At 38.2% G+C, this 20,272-nt stretch overlaps 1 protein-coding gene and 1 pseudogene across 1 annotated transcript; one reads left to right on the forward strand and one right to left on the reverse strand.

The window, feature by feature from the left end:
* Positions 1 to 249: 249 nt before the first annotated feature.
* LOC148871490 (hydroxyproline O-arabinosyltransferase RDN1-like) lies at positions 250 to 14,441 on the forward strand. The gene is made up of 5 exons (XM_088973823.1): positions 250 to 319; positions 436 to 505; positions 624 to 676; positions 854 to 967; positions 14,172 to 14,441. The coding sequence occupies exons 1-5, from the start codon at positions 305 to 307 to the stop codon at positions 14,184 to 14,186; spliced, it is 267 nt and encodes an 88-aa protein (XP_088829949.1). The 5' UTR covers positions 250 to 304; the 3' UTR covers positions 14,187 to 14,441.
* A 1,879-nt stretch (positions 14,442 to 16,320) lies between these two features.
* On the reverse strand, positions 16,321 to 18,297 carry LOC148871491 (U-box domain-containing protein 38-like; annotated as a pseudogene).
* Positions 18,298 to 20,272: the final 1,975 nt, after the last annotated feature.

Here is a 20,272-nt window from a genome sequence, read left to right on the forward strand (position 1 = left end):
TCCTGTAATTATCAAGAAGGTTGGTTTATTCTTTCTGCTGTGATTCAAATAGACTGCTTCTCTCCATGTATAAATGTTGGCCAAAATAAGGAATAACCGTGGCTTTATCAAGAGTTCCATTGGTGTAAACTGTTGGAAGTCATTGTTACCATTGTTATAGTTCTTATTCCTTACCAACACTCAATTTGTTGGTTGTCTATGGTATCTAATACCTTTTTCAGTCTTTCCTAGAAAAAATTGCACCAACATGGATGAATGTGCCATTGAGAATGAAAGATGACCCAGAGACTGACAAGGCTTTTGGATGGGTTCTAGAAATGTAAGGATATTTTCAGAAGGATTTCATACATGCACAGTTTTATATTTTTGCAGAGAGTATTTCATTTTGGTTCTACTGACAATCTCATGATTATGTCATTTCTATGTTGAACAAAGGTATGCATATGCTGTTGCATCTGCATTACATGGCATGCAACATATTCTTCAGAAAGACTTCATGATACAGGTTTTTCATCTTACCTTCTTTAATTATCTATTTTATTAGTTTTTGAAATTCTTCCCAATTACAGATCTTTAATATATTACCAGAAAATGTCCTTAATAGTATTTGAAATGGTTTTCAGCCACCTTGGGATTTGTCATCCATTTCACTTATGGATGCGATTATTCTTTAAAGGTAAGCTAATAAATCATGAAGAGCTGATGCCCCAAACCATGTGCTAGTTCAATCTTTAGTTTATTTGCATTTATTTATTCTGTGATGTTGAAATTTAATTTATCAATACATGATTCTTGATTATGATTTAGATTCATTATTTGCTTTCTAGTTATTTATGTGGAGATGATTACTCAGGGTAAGCTTACATATGGGAAAATTGGGAAGTGGCGATTTGACAAGAGATCATATCTTCGTGGTCGTCCGCCAAAAAATCTCCCTTTGCCTTCTCCAGGAGTCCCAGAAAGTGTGGTATGACTACATTTATCTTACTATGACTAAAAAGTATTGCATGTTTCTATTTTGAATGTAAAATCTAGAAAGTATGTGCTTTTCATTGTTTTCAACAAGCCCGGACATTGTGTTATTGCATAAATATTTTTGCTGTCTATGGTGGATCGTTGTTTTCAGCTGGAGTAATATTTGTAAGCATTTTAATGCTCATATTTCATCTCTACCATATGGCATTATGACAATAAGTTCACTAGCTGTATGTCATGTATCTAACAACTTTCCTTCACTTTGTGTTGTGGTGTTCAAGGTTTAAAGTATAGGAAATGCAAAGAGTATCGGAAAGGCAATTTTAAGAGATATATCAGGATACGCTTTGGATATGCATGGATACAGTAGAAAATTTAGGATAAACATGGATTCGTTATTAAAATTCAAATACACCCCCCAAAAAAGGGTATCAACAGTAAATCTAGATTTAAATATCTGCAAATTAAGCACATAAGATTAAGACAGAGACACATACTTCATAGTTTATGTGAAGTATGAACTCAGGGGAGGCACCCAACACACGGCTTGGTTATATTTTATTTCTTAGAAAACCAGTGTAACTATTTTTTATATTTATAAATATATATGTTTAACATGAACCAAGAAAATAAAATATAAGTTAAAATCTAGAACTAGGATAATTATAACTAATAAACGAGATATGGACTTGTGCTAGATTTGATGCCTCACAACTTAGATGCTTGGGTTCGAATCTCCTTGGCCCTTGTTTGTAAGTTTAAAATCTAGTTTGCAATTGTTTTACTTGATGCACCATCCATTAGGAACTGTTTGTATATCCTTTTAATAATTGCTTTTTTATTCCAAAAGTACCCATATAAAAGTCTCATATCACCCTCCACTTAGAAACAAAAGCCCTCCCTCACATTATTTTATTCTGAAAATAAAACAAAAGGACAAAAACAAAATTAAAGTAAAAATAAAAAGAAGATAACAGAAAAATAAAAGACAATAATAGAAAAATATTTTTAATTTTTATTTTCTGTTATCTTCCTTTATTTTTCATTGTAATTTATTATTTTCTGTTATTTTTCTTATTATTGTCTATTTTATTTTTATTTTTTTCTCTTCTGTTATTTCAAATTGACATTTCAGTTACTTATTTTCTTTTAATTATTTTGGTTGAATAGACATGAGTGAAAAATGTCATTTTAACACTTCCATGGAAAAGAACCACCAATTAGTAAAGTGGTTGCAAAGTAGGGGTGGTGTCTTAGTAAATGATCCTTTTAATTTATGAGCAACCCTAGCCCCTAGGTACATAGAGATGTCTTTTGGTAGATACTACAAAATGTACCTTGAGCCATAAATATAGCACCATGGGCACTTTAATGTTGCACATTGACTCAAGTACAACATCATAACATCAGTATTGCAAGTGCCTGAGGTGCAACATTACAGTCCTCATAGGCAATCATAGCTACCGTATATCAAACTGAATTTTGATGGTTGCAGCATAGGCAACCTGGGTCCATCAGGTATAAGAATGATTAGAAACCATATGGGTGATATCATGGTCAATGTTTTAAAATGTGGAGGCATGACACGAGGTGTTCCACTACCTGGAAGTGTGAGAATGTAAGAGGCATAAGCATCCTGAGCACAAGGAGGCATAGGAGGGAGGGGGATGAGGAGGAAAAGGGATGGAGAGAAGTGCATAAGGCATGCATGAGGTGCACACTTCACTTCATGCACCTGAGGTGTACACCTCAGAGGCATCAACACCTCTGGCTTATGCCTCAAGGCCTAGAGGCACACCTCCAGACATATGCCTTCCACATCCCATGCCTTTTAAAACATTGATTTCATGTTTATGTATCCAAGACCCATTGGCATTGGGGATTCAATTAGGATAGAACTAAGGGCTCCTTTGGCATCTTTGGAAAGGAACAAAGTTATGAGGTACAACAATATAATGATTGAAGGGGGCAGATAGGCCTGCTAACAGAGAAGCTAAAGTGTTAGTAAAGGAATTGAGACCATACAGTGGATACCTCATACCTAGGCCTGCTAACAGTATAGCAGATAGGCTGGCGAAACAGGGGTTGGCAAGGAATCTAACATATAGGGGAATTGGACATCAAAGGGGAAATTATATTTTGATGCTGAACCTCACAAGAATGGTTAGTTGAGGCTGATAATCCCTTTACTGTTATTTACATTTATTTATTTCTAAAATAAAATGCTTTATTGTTATTGATAAATAAAATGTGCTCATATTTCAACATTTGTAGCTTGAGGTGCATTTCATGGTACTGTACAGGAAAAATGATGTATTTTGTTTTGTACCATAGAATTTGCATTAATTGATATCTATGCATGATTGGAGCCGTAATGAAGTCCAATGGATTCCAAAAATTCTTATTTATATTGAATTTATATGACCATTAAAAACAAGCACTTCAGAAGTGGAATTTACTTCTGAAGTAGGTACCATTGTGAAAGTAGGTACCCTTTTTTATGAAATGTGATAAACGGATCAGTTAATTTCCTACGTTTATTGTGTACGTGCTCTTATATTTGTATTATTCTTGCAACTGTTATTTCTATCTATTAACTACTTTTTGTAAAATTGAGCCAAGTTACATTAGATACTGCATATAGAACATATGTTATGACAACCTGTTCCCTGTTGCATCTCCCATTGGCATGCATGTAGAACAATCTAATACAATAACTTATCACCATGGTGGGTTTCAAGCAAGATCACTTCAGAAAAGATTGGGATTGCATCCTTTTTTATCCCGCTATTGAGGTGAGGGAAGTTTGCATTCTGTTTTGTCTCCGTTCCTCAAAATCTTCCTCTTATATTTTGCTGTTTTGAAGAAATCCCTTCCTCACATTATATGAGATATCATCATTTATAAAAGAAAAAAATCAACTTAACGCCACGGTGAGAACAGTTCCTTGGAGTGCCAGCAAATTTCTCCAAAGTTGGTTCTCCATATAGCAATCCTCCAGCAATTATAGCTTAAAGGGCTTAGAGATGTAGAAAAGAAGGAGAAAGTCCTACTAAGGTGTGTGTGGTTGGTAGAGAAGAGAAATTAGGGATCTTAATTATGAGATAAAGATATCTAGATCTCTTTGATTATGTATATAAATTCTTACTTTGCCTTTTTTAAAATAAATAAGCAAAGTATAGAGATCCAGATCTGAATAGATAAGAGGAAGAGAAGAGATATGAGAAATGTTGCACCTTGAGGGTTACAATGGTAGAAAGGAGAAAGGAAGGAAAAGATCATTGTAACCCATAGGTAACTCCAAACAAGCTCTCTATTCCATTAATTTTAACTCTAAATTTCAATTACAAGGACTGTACTTAGATTCAATTATCTGGGTTTTCTACAATCTTGAGTTACAATTAGGGATGGATTCGAGCTGAAAACCTGGCTATTCAAGCTTGGCTCGCCAAAACAATGTTAGACTTGAGCTCGAACTTGATTCAGGCTAGAGACTTGAGCTCGAATTTGGCTAAGCTCAGAAGCTTACATGTTCGAGCTTAGCTCGGTTTGAGCTTGACCGTGAGCCAAGCTTCCTATAAAAAATAAAAATTAAACATATAAAATTATTTATTATCGTACATGTAAAAATAAAAATATTATATATAAATATTATTATACTATACATATAATAAAAATTATTTATTATATATATCAGGCTTGTGAGCCTCATGAGCCGAGCTTTATTGGGCTTGAGATTGGCCCGATTAGCAAATGAGCCTATATATCGGGCTCAAGTTCAGCTTAAACCGATGCGGGTCGAGCTTTTCACGAGCCGAGCTTGAATAGCTCATGAAAAACTCGATTTGTTTCCACCTCTAGTTACACTACTGCCCAAAACAAATTCTCTCTAAAATTCCCTTGCTTTGCCAACATATCAACTAACCCATTAGCCAACCTTTTAGCCCACTTGAAAAAGATTCCTATCTCCCTTGCTAGCCAATTTATTTCCCTCACAAACTGTCTATAGATCCAGATTCCCAAACTTTGTGACTGCATCCACCCAATTACTAGCTTAGAATCCCTCTCTACCTCAACTTGATGAAGACCCATCTGCTTAGCCAGCCCTAAACCTTGAAGTAGAGCCAACACTTCTGCTCTCAGTGGATCTCCTTTTCCTATTGGCCCGGAGAACATAACAATTAGTCTGCCCTCTTCATCCTTTAGAACTCCACCTGTTCCAGAATGGCCCAGGTTGCCTAAAGAGCTCCCATCAAAATTCAGCTTTACCCTTTGGAAAATAGGACTCCATGGATCCTAAATTCCAGCCATCAAAGAAGCAGAAGATGTCATCAACTGAGAAGTCCTTGAAAAGCTCTATTGTTTTCAGCCAATGTATAATTTTGATGGTTATTCCATCAATTGCTTCTTTTTTTTTTTTGATCAATAACAACATCTTCATTAAATTAAGAGAATGAATAAGGATATAAAGGGGGAGATAAAATAACTTAGCTCCCCAAAAACAGAAACACGGGGAATGCAAAGAAAAATATTAAAAACTGGCCCAAAAAACAGCCTCCCTATTCACTCCTTGCTTGGCCAACCCATCCGCAAAGGAATAATGATATAAAGGGGCACTCCTCTTCACCCAGCTGTACATCTCAATGTCCCTACCCAGCCATAAGAACTATTTTTTTTTCATTGTTAAAGTTCCACAAACCACTGTCCTCTGTCTTCAACCAACTAACCACCACCTTCGAATCACCTTCCAGAGTCAAGCGGCTAATATTTAATTCCTTTGCTCTTCGAATACCTTCAAGCGCTGCAAGGATCTTAGCCCTAAGAGAGTCATCTTCTCCAATAGGGCTAGAGAATAAAGCAATAACAATCCCTTCCTCATTCTTGAAGACTCCTCCAATCCCAGAGGGCCCTGGATTCCTTACGCTGCTGCCATCAAAATTCAGCTTTATAAGAGTTCTCTTGCATCTAGCAGTGGAAGCAATCTCTTTCTAGTTTCTTAGCAAGTCATCCATAGGAAAATCTGAAAACAACTCCAAAGATTTTAGCTAGTGGAGAACTCTTAAAAGGATTCGATCTAACAAATCTTCCAATGTTCTTTCCTTGTCAGAAAAAATGCGTGAGTTTCTTTCTTCCCACAAAGACCAGCAAACCGCTGCCCTAATATACCTCCACATTGTCTTTCCTCGCTTCTTAGGCCAACTGAAAAAAGGAGAAAACAAACCTTGGACAGTCTCTGGAGGATACCAAGAGCACCCAAAACGGGAGAAAACCCACTCCCAAACAGTTTTAGCAACCTTACAAGAGACCATGAGGTGGTAGCCAGATTCCCCATCAGCTTTACAAAGAGCACATCTATTAGGAAGTAGACAATAGTTGGGTTTCTTTCTCTGAAGTAAGTCTAAAGTGTTGGTTCTTTCCAAGAAAATTTCCCAACAAAAAAAACCAACCCGAGGAGGAATAGGCCTGCTCCAAATTTCCTTAACTAGAAAGGACAACCCCAAGGGAATAGGAGGATGAGTTAAGGTTTCAAAGAATGAAGCACAAGAAAAGGTACCAGAGCTAGAAAAGGTAAAAAATCTGGTGTCTTCCTTAGCAGGGTTTAGGAAGACACCCCCAAGTTAGGCTAGCAGAGTTACCAAGCTATCCAAGTCTGTATCCCTAATTGCCCTTCGCAGGCCAAGGTTTCATCCAAAGCCAGAAGTGGAGGCTGAAGGGACCAAGAACGAAGATATGGGTTCATTTTTCAAGTCTGAAAGAGCATACAAGGAAGGAAACTGGTCTTCAAAAGAGAATCCCTGACCCAAAGATGTTCCCAGAAATTTATTTGGTTACCAGAATTTAGACCATACCTGATCAAAGGGGAGAAAACTGGAAGTAGATTGTGGATGGATTTCCAAGGAGAAGCAGCTGAAGCCCTTGCCAAGATTCTAGGATCCCAGCCATTGTCTTCCAGCCCATGAATGCTAGCCACAATCTTAGTCCACGAATTATCCCTTCCCAAAGAGAACCTCCACAACCACTTCCCCAGTAGAGCCATATTCCTTTTCTTGAAATTACCAATCCCAAGACCTCCTAGTTTTTTACACCTAGAGACCACCTCCCAACTCACCCTATGATCTCTCTTCTCCTCTCCAGGCTCTTAGAGAAAGTTCCTTATTAATTTTTCTAAAAGAATTGAAACCTTTGAGGGGATCTTAAACACTGACATATAGTAAACAGGTAGGTTAGCTAGGGTAAGACCTAATGAGAGAGACTCTTCCGCCTAAAGAAAGATAATTTCTCTTCCAGGCCGCTAGCCTCTTCTCAAACCTCTCCACTACCGGAGCCCAAAAACTAACACTCTTAGGATTATCTCCTAAAGGGAGGCCCAAATATGTCAGGGGCCAGTCCGTAATTGCACAACCTAGCTCACCTGCAAATTCCCTTAGGTCTCTTTCGGTCACATTCACTCCCGCCACACAACTCTTATCGAAGTTTACCTTGAGGTTAGATATCTGCTCAAAAAGTTGTATTGTCAACTTTAGATTTCGGATCCAATTGAAGTTCCCTCCTTCACAGAAAAGGATAGTATCATCTGCAAACTGTAGAAAAGTTAAGGGAACCTCCTCCCTTCCTACTCTCCACCCTCTTATCAGATTCCTCGAGTCTGCTCTATGGATCAATCGCCCAAGCACATCAACAATCAGGGTGAAAAGAAAAGGGGAAAGAGGATCTCCTTGTCTTAGACCTCTCAACGCAGGAAAGAAGTCAACCACAGTCCCGTTCACCAGGATAGAATAATGGCAAGTCCTAACACAGCCCCAGATCCACTTACACCACCTGTCACCAAAACCAAAACTCCTTAACACCTCCATCAAGAAAGACCAATCAACCAAGTCAAAAGCCTTCTCCAAATCTAATTTGCAAACCACTCCCTTATTCTTTGACTTCCTAAAGCTCTCCAAGCTCTCATTTGCAATGAGAATCTGATCAGTGATCTGTCTTCCCGCCACAAAAGCACCTTGGTTGGGTGCAATAATAGAGGGGAGCACCTTCTTTATCCTGAGAGACAACACCTTTGCAATGATTTTGTACAAGCTAGTCACCAGACTAATAGGTCTAAAATCCTTAGGTTGAGAAGCATCTTTCTTCTTTGGGACTAAGGCAATGAAAGTTGAGTTCAAGCCCGGGTTTATTACACCCCTTCTGTGGAACTCCTCAAAAACCGATCTAAGATCATTCTCCAAAATATCCCAACAATCCTGGTAAAAGGCCATTGTGAACCCATCAGGACCCGGAGCTTTTGTCCTATCCATAGAGAATACTGCTTCCTTTACCTCCTCCATATCAAATCTTTTTTCTAACCACTCTCTCTTCTCTGCACTTAGAGTCGGCCTATCCAAACCCTCCAACCACACTCTCTCATTCATAGGCCTTCTAAAAATAGATTTGAAGTGGTTTACTAGAGCCTCTGCAATTTCAGCCGGGTGGGACAAAATTGCTCCATCAACTTCCAAATTAGAGATGAAATTCTTCTTTCTCCTTCCATTTGCCACTGAATGGAAAAACCTTGTGTTTCTGTCTCCCTACTTTAGTCACTTACACTTGGATTTTTGCCTCCAACTGATTTCCTCCTTAACCAGGATGTCCTCCATTTGCTTCCTCAAAACCCATCTCAACTTCCTTTCTTCCTCTCCAAAGGGGCCTCTCTCTTCCTTCAGGTCCAAATCCTCGATTTACTCCACTAGAACTTGTTTTATCTCTTCTAATCTTCCAAACTCCAGCCTATTCCACTCCTTTAATTGAGATTTTAAGTATTGGAGTTTCTTGTGGAACCTCATTTCCTCCCAATCAACTACCGGATTAGCTTGCTCCCACCACTCTCTGATCTTCTCAATGAAACCCGGATGAGTCAACCACATATTTTCAAACTTGAAAGGGGTAGGCCCTACTCTTATTTCCTCCTTGACCAACACTATAGGCCAGTGGTTTGAAGTAAGTCTAGGGAGAGCCCTAGAAGTAATATTGCCCCAATGTTCCTCCCAATCTGTTGAGAACAAAAATCTGTCCAACTTAGAGCAAATTGGCCTTGATTGAAGGTTGGACCAAGTGAAGTTATTATTTAGGAAAGGATGTTCTTTGAGTTCAAAAGAGTCCACAAATTGGTTGAACTTCCTCATACTTCTTGTCATTCTCTGTCTGGGGTTGTTGGTTTCCTCCGTAAATCTCACTACATTAAAATCCCCTCCCACACACCAAGGTCTATCCCAGAGGCCTCTAATGTCACTCAATTCTTCCCATAATTTCTCCCTCTGCCTATAGTCATTGGGGCCATACACATTTGTTAGTACCCATTCATATCCATCGTCCACCTGTTTGAACTTTAGGGAGACAGAATAATCTCCAATTAGCTCCTCCACACCTATGAGTATCTCTTCTTTCCACAGGGTCACAATCCCTCCTAAGGAACCCCACGAAGGAGCAGCCACCCACTTTATACCCCTAGAACTCCACACACTCCTTTTTCATCTGCAATCAAAATCCATTCTTTTGGACTCCTGAATCATTACCACATCTGGATTAAACTTCTTAATTACCTCTTTAATTGTTGCTTTCTTCCGAATGCTGCCCAACCCCCTCACATTCCAACTTAGGATTCTCATTGAAAACTCTTAGCCTTAACCCTAACTCCTCCAAGATCTATTTAGACCCTTTTCTTCTAATCCCTTTCACTTCAAACTTCTTGTCCCCCTCTCCACTTCACTCAGCCTTCTAAACTTCAACTTGCTGTCTTCTTTCTTTTGCATGTAGGCTTTTAGATCATTCGGGTTCTTCAGCTTGCACCCCAACTTTTTCACAAACTCTGCAACTGACTCTTCCCCATTAGTTTCATCGTTTTCTAAAGATGCACTCTCCTCACTCCTAGGAAACTTCTTGTTCCTTCTCACATTACCTCCAACTACAGTCCTTTCTGTCCCCTCCAGGCTCCCTCTCTGCAATTCCTTCATTTCCACTTCACCCAAAAGGATTTCTAAGATTTCCCATATTATTGTTTCTCTGCAAGTTTCCTCAGCCACTTCCCCCCCTTGTAGACACATTGTGGCTTTCAGACCAAGGGCTTCCGACTCTTGGTTGGGAAGAGAATCTGCAACAAGAGACACAGAGTGCTAATCAGTATCCAAAACTGTATTGATAGAGTTGAGGGATTTACCTGAGGCAGAGAAGTGAGGAGAGAGCAAAGGCGAAGGAGTGCTAGTCACTTTCTTTTTTGAGAAATTAGAGCACTCTGTCTCCAAGAGTTGGGGGAAGAAAATCCCTGTCGCTGTATCAACACAATGACCCCTTTCTGTACCCAAGTAAGTACCTCTCTGTGAGGTACCCTTGTTCGGCTTTGAGAAGACCCGAGCTACCTCCTTTTCGGCCTCTTGTAGGGCACTATAACTGGGGGGGGGGGGGCTCAGCCAGAATTGGGTTAAGATCATTCACTTGCTCCTCCCCCTCCTCCTTTCCCTCCTCCACCGAATCCCCTAAGAACAAACAATCCAGGCTAAAAGGATCCCTGTTTTGAACTTTAGATAGAGCTTCATCTGCCGCGCTGCCTAAACTCCCATAGGTTTCCGAACTTTCATCATATTCAGAATCTGAGCCGCAGCTTATCCAACCTTGGTCGGCCTCTTCCTTCTCTTCTATACTACCTCTCGAATAGCGTGGGTTCGGGCGATCAGAAGTGTTGAGTTTTTGCGTGTCGCCGGCTGTCCGTTGGACCCAACACAGAGGACGACGTCCTTTTACTTTGCTCGCCAACTTAGCCCCTCCACAGTCGAGAGGGCGAGACTTGGACGATGATAGATGAATGTTGCCATCTATCATCTCCCCAAGCCTGCTCCGCCCCATGTGACTTAAGTTGTCACGTGGGCTTTTAAAACCAAGTGATCTTCCTTAGATTTTCCAACATCTCTAAAGATCCTGTTGTTTCTTTCTTCCCAAATTGACCAGAGGACAGCTGCCCTTGTGTCTCTTCACATTAATTTACCCCCCCTTCAAGTTTACTAGTTCCTCCTTTTCCCCTTGATAGAACAAGATGAACTCATCTGCAAATTGCAAATGTGTAACCACCATTCCTCTCTCAGCTCTCCACCCTTTAATCCTGTTTTCCACATCAGACTATCAGATCATTCAAGAGGCTAGCAACTAAGGTGAAAAGGAAAGGGCCAAGAGGATCTCACTGTCTGAGGCCCCTCTTAGTAGGCAACTCCCGCAACTCATAAATTTCCACAAACTTTCCACCAACTCTGGTTTAGATTAAAACTAGCTAGGTACAACTCTTGATTGCTAAGGACCGAAGTATGCCCATTACATATAGGGATACACAAATAAGGACTTTAGCTTCTAAAGCAATTCTAATAATCCATTGTTAACCAAAACAACTCAAAAAGAGACCAAGAAAGTAGAAAGACTCAAATCTCATCAGAGTAGCACCCTATCACAATATGACTAAAACGGCCACGACTTTCTCAAACATGTCATACTTACAAGATTTTGGTCTTGTTGGATAGATCATTCAATAAACTATCCACTAATAATAAAATTGTGCAAAATGAACAAGCTTTGGTGCCTAGAAAATATGCTAAAGAAAAATGAAATAATTTTGTTTTCTATTATTCAAAATTTTAAAATCTTTCTAGCATAATTCTTTAAAATACCATGTTTAAGACACCAAAAAACTAGGAAACAAATTAATAAAACTAAGTTCATGATTATGAAGAAACTTGATTTCTTCTTTGATGATTTCCTTTTCTGCTTCTATGCCTACGTCACTTACATGTGAATTGTGGAAGTCCAACCTAAAGTCAAAATGATGAAGATTAGGTCAATAGTCATAACATATCAAATTGCCCATACCTAGGTGGTTAAGGATACAAATTGGGATGAATTTACCAACCCTAGCTCAACCACAAGATCTAGAATTCATGTCTGAGCCTGTCCTAACTTGATGTCAAAGCCTGAATTAGTCAAACCCAAACTTATCTCAAGCTAAATCCAACACAATTCAGGCTGGGTACAAGCCTGAGTGGTTATGTTTTGCATTTATACCTTTCATTTCATCTTTATACCTTGCATTTATACCTTTCCATTACATAAATGTGTATATACAATTATAAACTAGTGATTTCACAGGTGTGCTGTGCACTTAGGCCTAGGTGCACAAACGAGGTGCATTTCAAGACATGCACCTTCCCTAGGCCCAGGCACGGCCCCAAAAGGCGCACACCTGGTGTTCCTTGCACCTCAGCCCAGGCGTGTACAAGGTTTAAAATGTTGCTGTTAGTGGAAATATCGAAAATCCGAATACTGAACATGTTGGAAATGTCATATGGAAACAAAACTTATAGACATGGTGGAAACATTGTAAAATAATGCACACCCTTTTAAATTATTATCTTATTCTAAACCATCAAACCAAGCTAAGAAACTAAGTTTAAACTGAATGCGCTGTAAAATTGTTCTTAAACTACTTGATTGAGTGAGTTTAAGAAAAATTTAAACTGATAGAAAGTGAAAATAATTCTGATGGATCAACCAAATAATCTATTACACTAACAAAAACTAAAATTTTTCATATTTGAAAAGAACTTCAGGGTAGTTCAATGTGGTAATCATATCAATTCAGTAGGCAATAATACTTTTCTTCCACATATCTACGATATTGTCTCCAACTTATTTTATAATACTGTCTCTTGTACGCCACATAGCGCTCATAGTTTTCACAAAAGAATATGTCTATTCCAATAATATTTTGTATTGGTGCCCAAGGAAATAGAAATATGCCATTTTTTTGATCGATAACTCGGAAAAAAAGATTTCATTTAGCTAATTAAGGCAGCACAACAAGTAAATTGTGAAGGATATAATCATACAATTAGACACTGAATGTCTAAACCCCAAAATATTACAATTGAGCCCAAAACATTGACTGCTAAAATGGAAATATGCCATGAAAATATTAGAAAATATATGGACATTTTAAACCATGGGCTTGGGAAAGTTGGGTTGGACTCATGGTTTTCAAGGTGCCAAGGTGAACATAGGCAACAGTGGAGCACTTAGTCGCCTAGTATCTCAAAAGTAAACTTTCTTTTCCTAGTGTTTCAAGTCTTATGTCTTAGAAATAAACCTTTTCTTTGTAATATTTCAAAGCTTAATGTCTCAGAAATAATCATTGCCTAGGAAAAGAAGGGGCTAAGCTTTGCTTTTTTCATAGAAAAAGAAGAAAAAAATCAACAAATAAGGAGAAGAAAGGGCGAAGCCCCTGTTTTTTCTCTCAGAGAAGAGAGAAAAAATGATAAAAAATGGTGTAGGAGAAGGGGTGAAGCCCCTGTTCTTGTTTTAAAAAAAATGCAAGAAGAAAATTTGAAAATGATGATCATCCCTATTATTATTTCAAAAAATCAAATGAAGAACAGGAGCGAAGTCTCTGTTTTTGTTCCAAAAAAGAAAGGAAAGGATCAGAAATTTAAGGGGAGAGGGTTATTTCTTTTCCCAGAAAAAGAAGGCGCTGCCTAGGCATTGCCTTTACTTGGGCTCAGATTGGCCTACATGAGACCTAAATCCCAAGTTTTCAGGACCAAGCCCAGTGTAGAGCCCAAAAATCCAATCCATGCAAAATATCAGGTTGGATTGTGCCCTACGGCTCCTTTGGCTTCATTCAGGGCAAAGCCCACTCGGGCAGCGTTTACTGCCTTGCATTGAGAATATCTCCGTACTAGTATGTAATATTAATTTTTTTCAGGTTATTTATGTATTTTAAATGCCTCTGAGTTATGTCTGATCTATTAAGCAGTAGCTCTATGTCTTAGAAATTAAGATCTGAAATCCAATTTCAGACATCTAATAAGAGGGTATATCAAACACTTGGTGGCGTCTAAAAAGCAACATTTTTAGATTCAGGCATCTGAAAAGTGCAATCAAATACCACCTTAGTGTTAGAGAATGCTTGATGTAGAGTAATGGTAGGATGGGGCCTGATTTTTTTTTTCTTTTGCGTATATCTGTCATTTCAAAATTCCACATTGTGTTAACAATTAATTTTTTTTTTGTAGAAAACTAAATTTTTATCTTTCACAGTATTGAATGTCTTTATGTCATTGTCTTCTTCATGGTGTAAAAATTATAATTTATAATTTTATATTGCTTATATTGATAATAAATGGTGGTAGGTTCTTCTTCAATAGCTGATGCAATGTACTTGTCTTCAATTGAAGATGATATTCCATTAGAGGATTAAAATGCAGCAAGAATTCTTGAAATAGCGTTTCTCTTATGTCACTTAGGCAGTTAGGTTTATTTATTTATTTATTTGACTTAAGACTATTTTGTTTTGTTCTTTTATATGGAAGGATTCTATTAATGTTGGTTCTTGTTGAATGTTGGTTGATAATGAACATTTAATATTTTTTTTATATACTTAATATTGAAATTGAAGAAAAGTCTAAATTGATCATATGATAATCGGGTGGGATGGGACGAGTTTGTGAAATTGAGAGAAAAAGTTAGACGGATATAGGATAAGGGTAGATAGGCGGGTTCAGGTACGGGTAGGGCAATTTGCATGGGTACCCTACCTGGTGCCATTCATAAACACATGTGCTGCTTTTGAACGTAAAAGTAGGGGTGTTTTAGTAATTTACTATAAAACACAAGAGCCCTAAACTGAATATTTGCCTTCTTCCTCTTGCTCTCAATGGCTACCTTCATTCGATACTCAATATTTAATTTTTTCAAGAAAACATTTCCAATGGCGATATTGCTAAAGCGATAGAAGGAAGCAATTCCATGGCATCAGGTCTTGCTATTCCGTTTTGAATAAAAACCTGGTACCGTTGAACTCTGGTTTTTTAATTCAATGTATTAGAGCTATTCTGTTTTGAATCTAAACCAGGTACCATCAAGCTTTTTTTTTTTTTTTTTTTTTAATTCAACATGTTGCTATTTTGTTTTAATTCCATGGCATCGGGTGTCTTGCTATTCTGTTTTGAATCAGAACGTATTGGAACTCAGGTTCTCATGGTATCATCACAGGGCTCTGGTTTTTAATTCAACCGCCCAAGCTCAATTTACCCGCCCGTGAATATCTATGCTTGCCAAATAAAAAAGAAACCCATGAAAAATTGCTATTTTCTGGGCCATTTTCTTTCAACTTATTAGTGATTTTGATTCGAGCTATTTCATTATTAGTATGGGTGAGCAAAAAAAACTGAAAAGTTGAATTGATGGAAACCGAACCAAAAATTCGGTTAAACGAACCAGTCGGTTTGGTTTTGGTTCGGTGTTTTTAAAAAAATTGAAGGTACCAGTTCGGCTTCGGTTAACCAATTTAAAATACCGGCGGTTAATTGAACCGACCGGTATACATGTTTTTCTATATATTTATATATATTATATATATCATAAATTAATAAATTTGCATTATATATAAATTTATATATTTATAATATATTATATATTATTTATTATTTTAAATATAATATTTTACATATATTTATAATTTTATTATATATTTATAATAAATATTATAAAGCCAAAAAAACCAAAAAAACTAACAAACCAAATCCAGGGCCACATAGATTTCAATTACATCAAAACATCAAGCAAGATTCTCTTTGTTCAAGCGTGAAGCAGTCTAACCCCCATTACTGACTTAGGCCCAAATTTGTATCTTTCACACTTTTTGTAGGATGAGGACAATTTCATCCAAAAAAAACAAAAGCCGCCCAATCTACAACACGAATGGATAGAGCCTAACCCAGCAGCCACAACGAGTCATTCACAATGAAGTTTGGCATGGCTTTCAATAAATTTGCTAGTGAAGGGTTTTTTTCCAAGCTTTTAAGGACTTGTAAGGAATAACATTAACGGGAATTCCAGAAATGGAAAGAGTTGATGATTTCATCCTCTCTTCCGAGAGTAGTTATCATTTTCCCTTGCCTTCTAAAATGTGCAAGATCCTTTAGTTGGAGGTTTCCAAATTTTGCTCCACAATTGAACATAATCTTCCTTTGTAGTTTTAAGATTGAAGTAAAATAAATGAAAAAGATAAAAAGAGAAAGGTATTGTTTCTCTACCGTATAAAATCTAAAATCTCATGATTTTTCATAAAATAAGCTACACATAGCTCAACATGAAGGTTATACAATATGGTTAGGGGCAGCAAATTTTTTGACCCAACCTGCTAACCCACCCATTAATTAATGCTTGGGTTGTAACCATTTATCTGGGTCACTAGAGGGATGGTTAACCCAATAAAGTGCTATTTAATGAGTTTACCACTACCCCCCTTTTTTTTTTTTTTTTTTGTGTAGCACCAGCTCATCTTTTACTAATCAATCCCATCTGAACATCAAAAAGGAATTGAAAACAATAATTGGAGCATGTGAAGACGAATAAATTTTCACTCTTCCTCTTCTTATATTTTTATTATTTTTCACTTGACTTACATAAGAGTAGAGGTGTAAATTGGGACATGTTAGGCTGGCATGACACGACTTTGTTAATTGCTTATGCTTATCGGCTTTATATGGATTGTGCCTGCCTCCTTTGGGATCCTTAAGAGGTCAGGCCTGACATGGCCCATGGCACGAGCCCAAGCGGGCCAGAGCCATGCATTGGGTTAGGCCATAAGAGGCATATTCTTTTAAAAGAATTGAAAAAATAGTGAAATTTTTAAATAAATTAACAAAATAGACAAAAAAATGTATACAATTGTTTATATATGAAATAAAAAATTACCATACAATTGGAATAAAATAGTATAATAAAACTAAAATAAAAATTTGGGTAAATTACAAAGACCGCCTTGTACTATGGGGTTGGTGACAAAGACCCCCTGTACTTTGTTTTGTGACAAAGACCCCCCTGTGCTATGGCCGTGAGACAAAGACCCCTTTCTGTTAGCCTTTCATTCAAAAAAGTCGTTGTAATATTTTTTAATCTCCATACTACCCTTGTAATAACTATTTGGACAAGAAAAACACTGTTCATCTTCCCCGACCTCACGATACACTAACACAGCAGCTGCGGTAATCCCCTCTACCTCAAATTCCTTCACATTTCTCTCTCTCTCTCTCTCACCTTTCCTCTTTCTCCCCCGATCTCTCTTCTTCCCCTTTCCCTTAATAGTGTCGGGATTGAACCCATTTTAACGAGTTTGGTGCAGTTGCTCTGAACGAGTGAGAGGTGATACAAAGCTAATGTCGAGTTGTGTCGAGCCCGCTCACTCTTGGACTGGAGCAGGTGCAGAAGCGGTGGCAATGCCCCTAACACCTCTATCGCAGTTTTGTTGTCATCGTTAAGCGCTAGGCTGAGGAGGGCACCGACCGCGTGTTCCTACGCCTTAACGAATCCAACTTTCAGTACATCGATCAATGGTGGTACAGACCCTAACCTTACGATCTTTACCTTGTTGATCTTCCCCAAGGGTAAATTCACCAATGATGCCACCGCGTTTATCTGAATAGTAGAATATCGTGATACCAGGAGAGGTCACAAGGTTGACAACAATTGAGGTGTATAGAGGGTAGCCCTAATTTCTTCTTGGGTTCTCGCTACCTTCCTTAGGGAGATCACGACTTCCTCTTGCTCGAATACCTGAGAGCTCTTGAGCTTAAAAACAAACTCATCCTCTTCTGACGAAATGGGGTTTAGATTTTCATTGTCTGTAGTAATTTCAGACGAGGATGAAGAAGAGTAACAAGAGGGTCGAGTGGAAAGAGGTAGAGGTGTACTGGGAATTGTAATCGTCACTGATTCCTTCGAGCTAGTATAGAAGTGAGTCAGCTATCGATTTACCTTGGTCTTTGCATGACTAAACTTAATGGGAGGTTTCTCTACAACCCCTTCCAGCAGCTCCTTTTCAAAAGTTCCAAGCTTGGCATCCTTTTCATCTTCCTCCTCTTTCTTATTGTGCTCACCTTGTGATTTTTCTTCCTAAGACATCATTAATGCACAAACAAGCTTCTCTGTGGAGGTATACTCCATGGATTTAGGTCGTTCGACGCCAGAATTATTGCACCAATTGAGAATAGTCAATTTGAATGCGATGTTCAGAATTATCGTAGATAAAACGGGCTTGGAACCGTCAGAGAGGATCAGTGTAAAACCCAATTTCTTACAAGCATGAACGTAGTTCCACATGAATGTTTGATCATAAGCAACAATTACAGGATCTTCCATTAAAGACCTAGAAATTGGACACACAAATTCCTTCAGGGGTTGCTTTAATTCGGGCTTCAAGGCACTCGAAGAAGACTGGTGGAAGGAGAACCACATGTGGCTCCTACTCCCCATCTATGCGACTAATATTCCAATCTATTGTCTCTCCTTAGAGTTTTTTTGATGGAAGCCCGAGTGAATCTTCTCAAAGTTGTTCCAAAAGACTAAGTACAAATCCCAACTTTTTTCATTGTTTCGATGACAGACCGAACAAACAAACAAACAGGTCGAGATTCGATGAAGTCAAATGAGTTGCAGTGTTGAAAATGCAAAAAGAAATTCTAGAAGATGGGTGTTACCTCTTTGGTAATCCTACACAGATGGGGCTGAAGTTATCGTAGATTAAAGTCTTCGCAGGAGTTCTCTATGCTGTTAAGGGGAAGAAGAGAGAAACATGAAGGAATTTGAGGTAGAGATGATTACCGCCGTTGCTGTTCGTGTAATCGTGAGGTTGGGGAAGAGGAACAATATTTTTCTCGTTCGAATAGTTATTACAAGGGCAGTATGGGGATTAGAAAATATTGCAAGGGCCTTTTTGGACGGAAGGGGTCTTTGTTCATAGTCATAGTATAGGGGGTCTTTGTAATTTACCCTAAAAATTTATATATTAATGTATTACTTATTATATTATTATATAACTATATTATATATATACGGATTGTGTCGGGCCATGCTACGAGATGGGTCGCTTGCTCATGGAAACATGGCCCACTTTGTCGTGTCATGCCATGCCTAAAATTGAGCTCAACACAACCTAGAGTATGGGTTGGGCTGCAGCATGGCCCGTGTGCTACAATAACAAGTCAGGCCTAACATATCTCATGTACACCTCTGTGCAAGAGTCTTCATCAATTGATGTTGAATAGACCTTGTTCATGGGTTGCATTTTGTCGGGTTTAGATTGAGATTTGCCTCTTTATTAATGGAAAATGTCTAGGCCTGAATTTGAGTCTGACCCTTATGTAAAGCCCAAAGCCTAGTTTGAACATAAAAACTCTTACCTATGGTGTAATTTTTTGTTATTTTTATTTTCTATGTTTGTTTATAACCTTTGTTATATTTTCCTATAATTTTTGTTTTTTTTTTATTTTCTATGTTTATTTATAACTTTTGTTATATTTTCTTGTAATTTTTGTTTGGGCAAATTTCTTAAGTACCCTTATGGTTTAGGAAATTGACCAACTCTACCCTTACTGTTTTAATATTGTCTTAAAAGTATCCTTAAGTTTTCTGACAAATGTCTAAAACCTCTCTATCTTACTATTAACTTTCCATCAACTGCGTTCACATGTGACATCACACGAATGACTAATATATCGATGACTCTGTCTCTAGTGGAATTACTCTATAAACCTCTAGATGTGAAATGGTTCTGTGCTAGAAAAACTACCAAGAAACTTTTAGTTTCTCAATATATCATATAATAGGCTAATAAGGGGAACTCGTATACTCAAGGGGAACAAATCGGTTTCTGGCTGTAAATAGTAGAAACTGATCCATCACCTGGTGGCATTTCAGTCAAAGTCAAGTGAAAATGACAAAAGAACCTATATAACCTTTGAGAAGTGATGAAGGGTAATTTGGTATGATCAATCATGTTGCGACACGTGGCCTTCAAGTGACACATCAACACTGAGTAAGCAAACTATCTCGACAAGTCATCTTGGAGCACCTCGCCCAGGGCAACCTCCACCTCGGCAAGGCCGAACTAGTGGCTCTCCTAAGATTACAAAAACCTGCCCTAGAGACCGGCTGAGCTGTAAGGACTCATGGCGACCTGCGAGGAATAGCCCGTTGACCAATTCCAACAGTACATTACCAAGTCGAGATTCCTGGAGCGCTAAATACCTCGATTGTTAGACCGGCCTACTGTCGCACACTACCAAGTTACTCGGGTAGATTGTAACCCTCGTGCGGATCTCACAACCGTACATTAAGGCACCCAAACAAAGTGGAAACGGTTCCGCGAGAAGCTCAGGCCCGTTACAAGAGGGATCTAACCACTGATGCCTATAAAAGGCACTCATTTCTACCTGAAAAGGTACGTGTG

Source organism: Nelumbo lutea, chromosome 2 (genome assembly GCF_056320005.1).
Source record: "Nelumbo lutea isolate HS-2025 chromosome 2, American lotus-T2T, whole genome shotgun sequence".
NCBI classification, from domain to species: Eukaryota; Viridiplantae; Streptophyta; class Magnoliopsida; order Proteales; family Nelumbonaceae; genus Nelumbo; species Nelumbo lutea.

Coding starts and splice junctions, on each gene's coding strand:
- LOC148871490 (XM_088973823.1), top strand. Junction 506..623: donor AGAAAGACTTCATGATACAG/GTTTTTCATCTT, acceptor AATGGTTTTCAG/CCACCTTGGGATTTGTCATC. Junction 677..853: donor GATGCGATTATTCTTTAAAG/GTAAGCTAATAA, acceptor ATGATTACTCAG/GGTAAGCTTACATATGGGAA.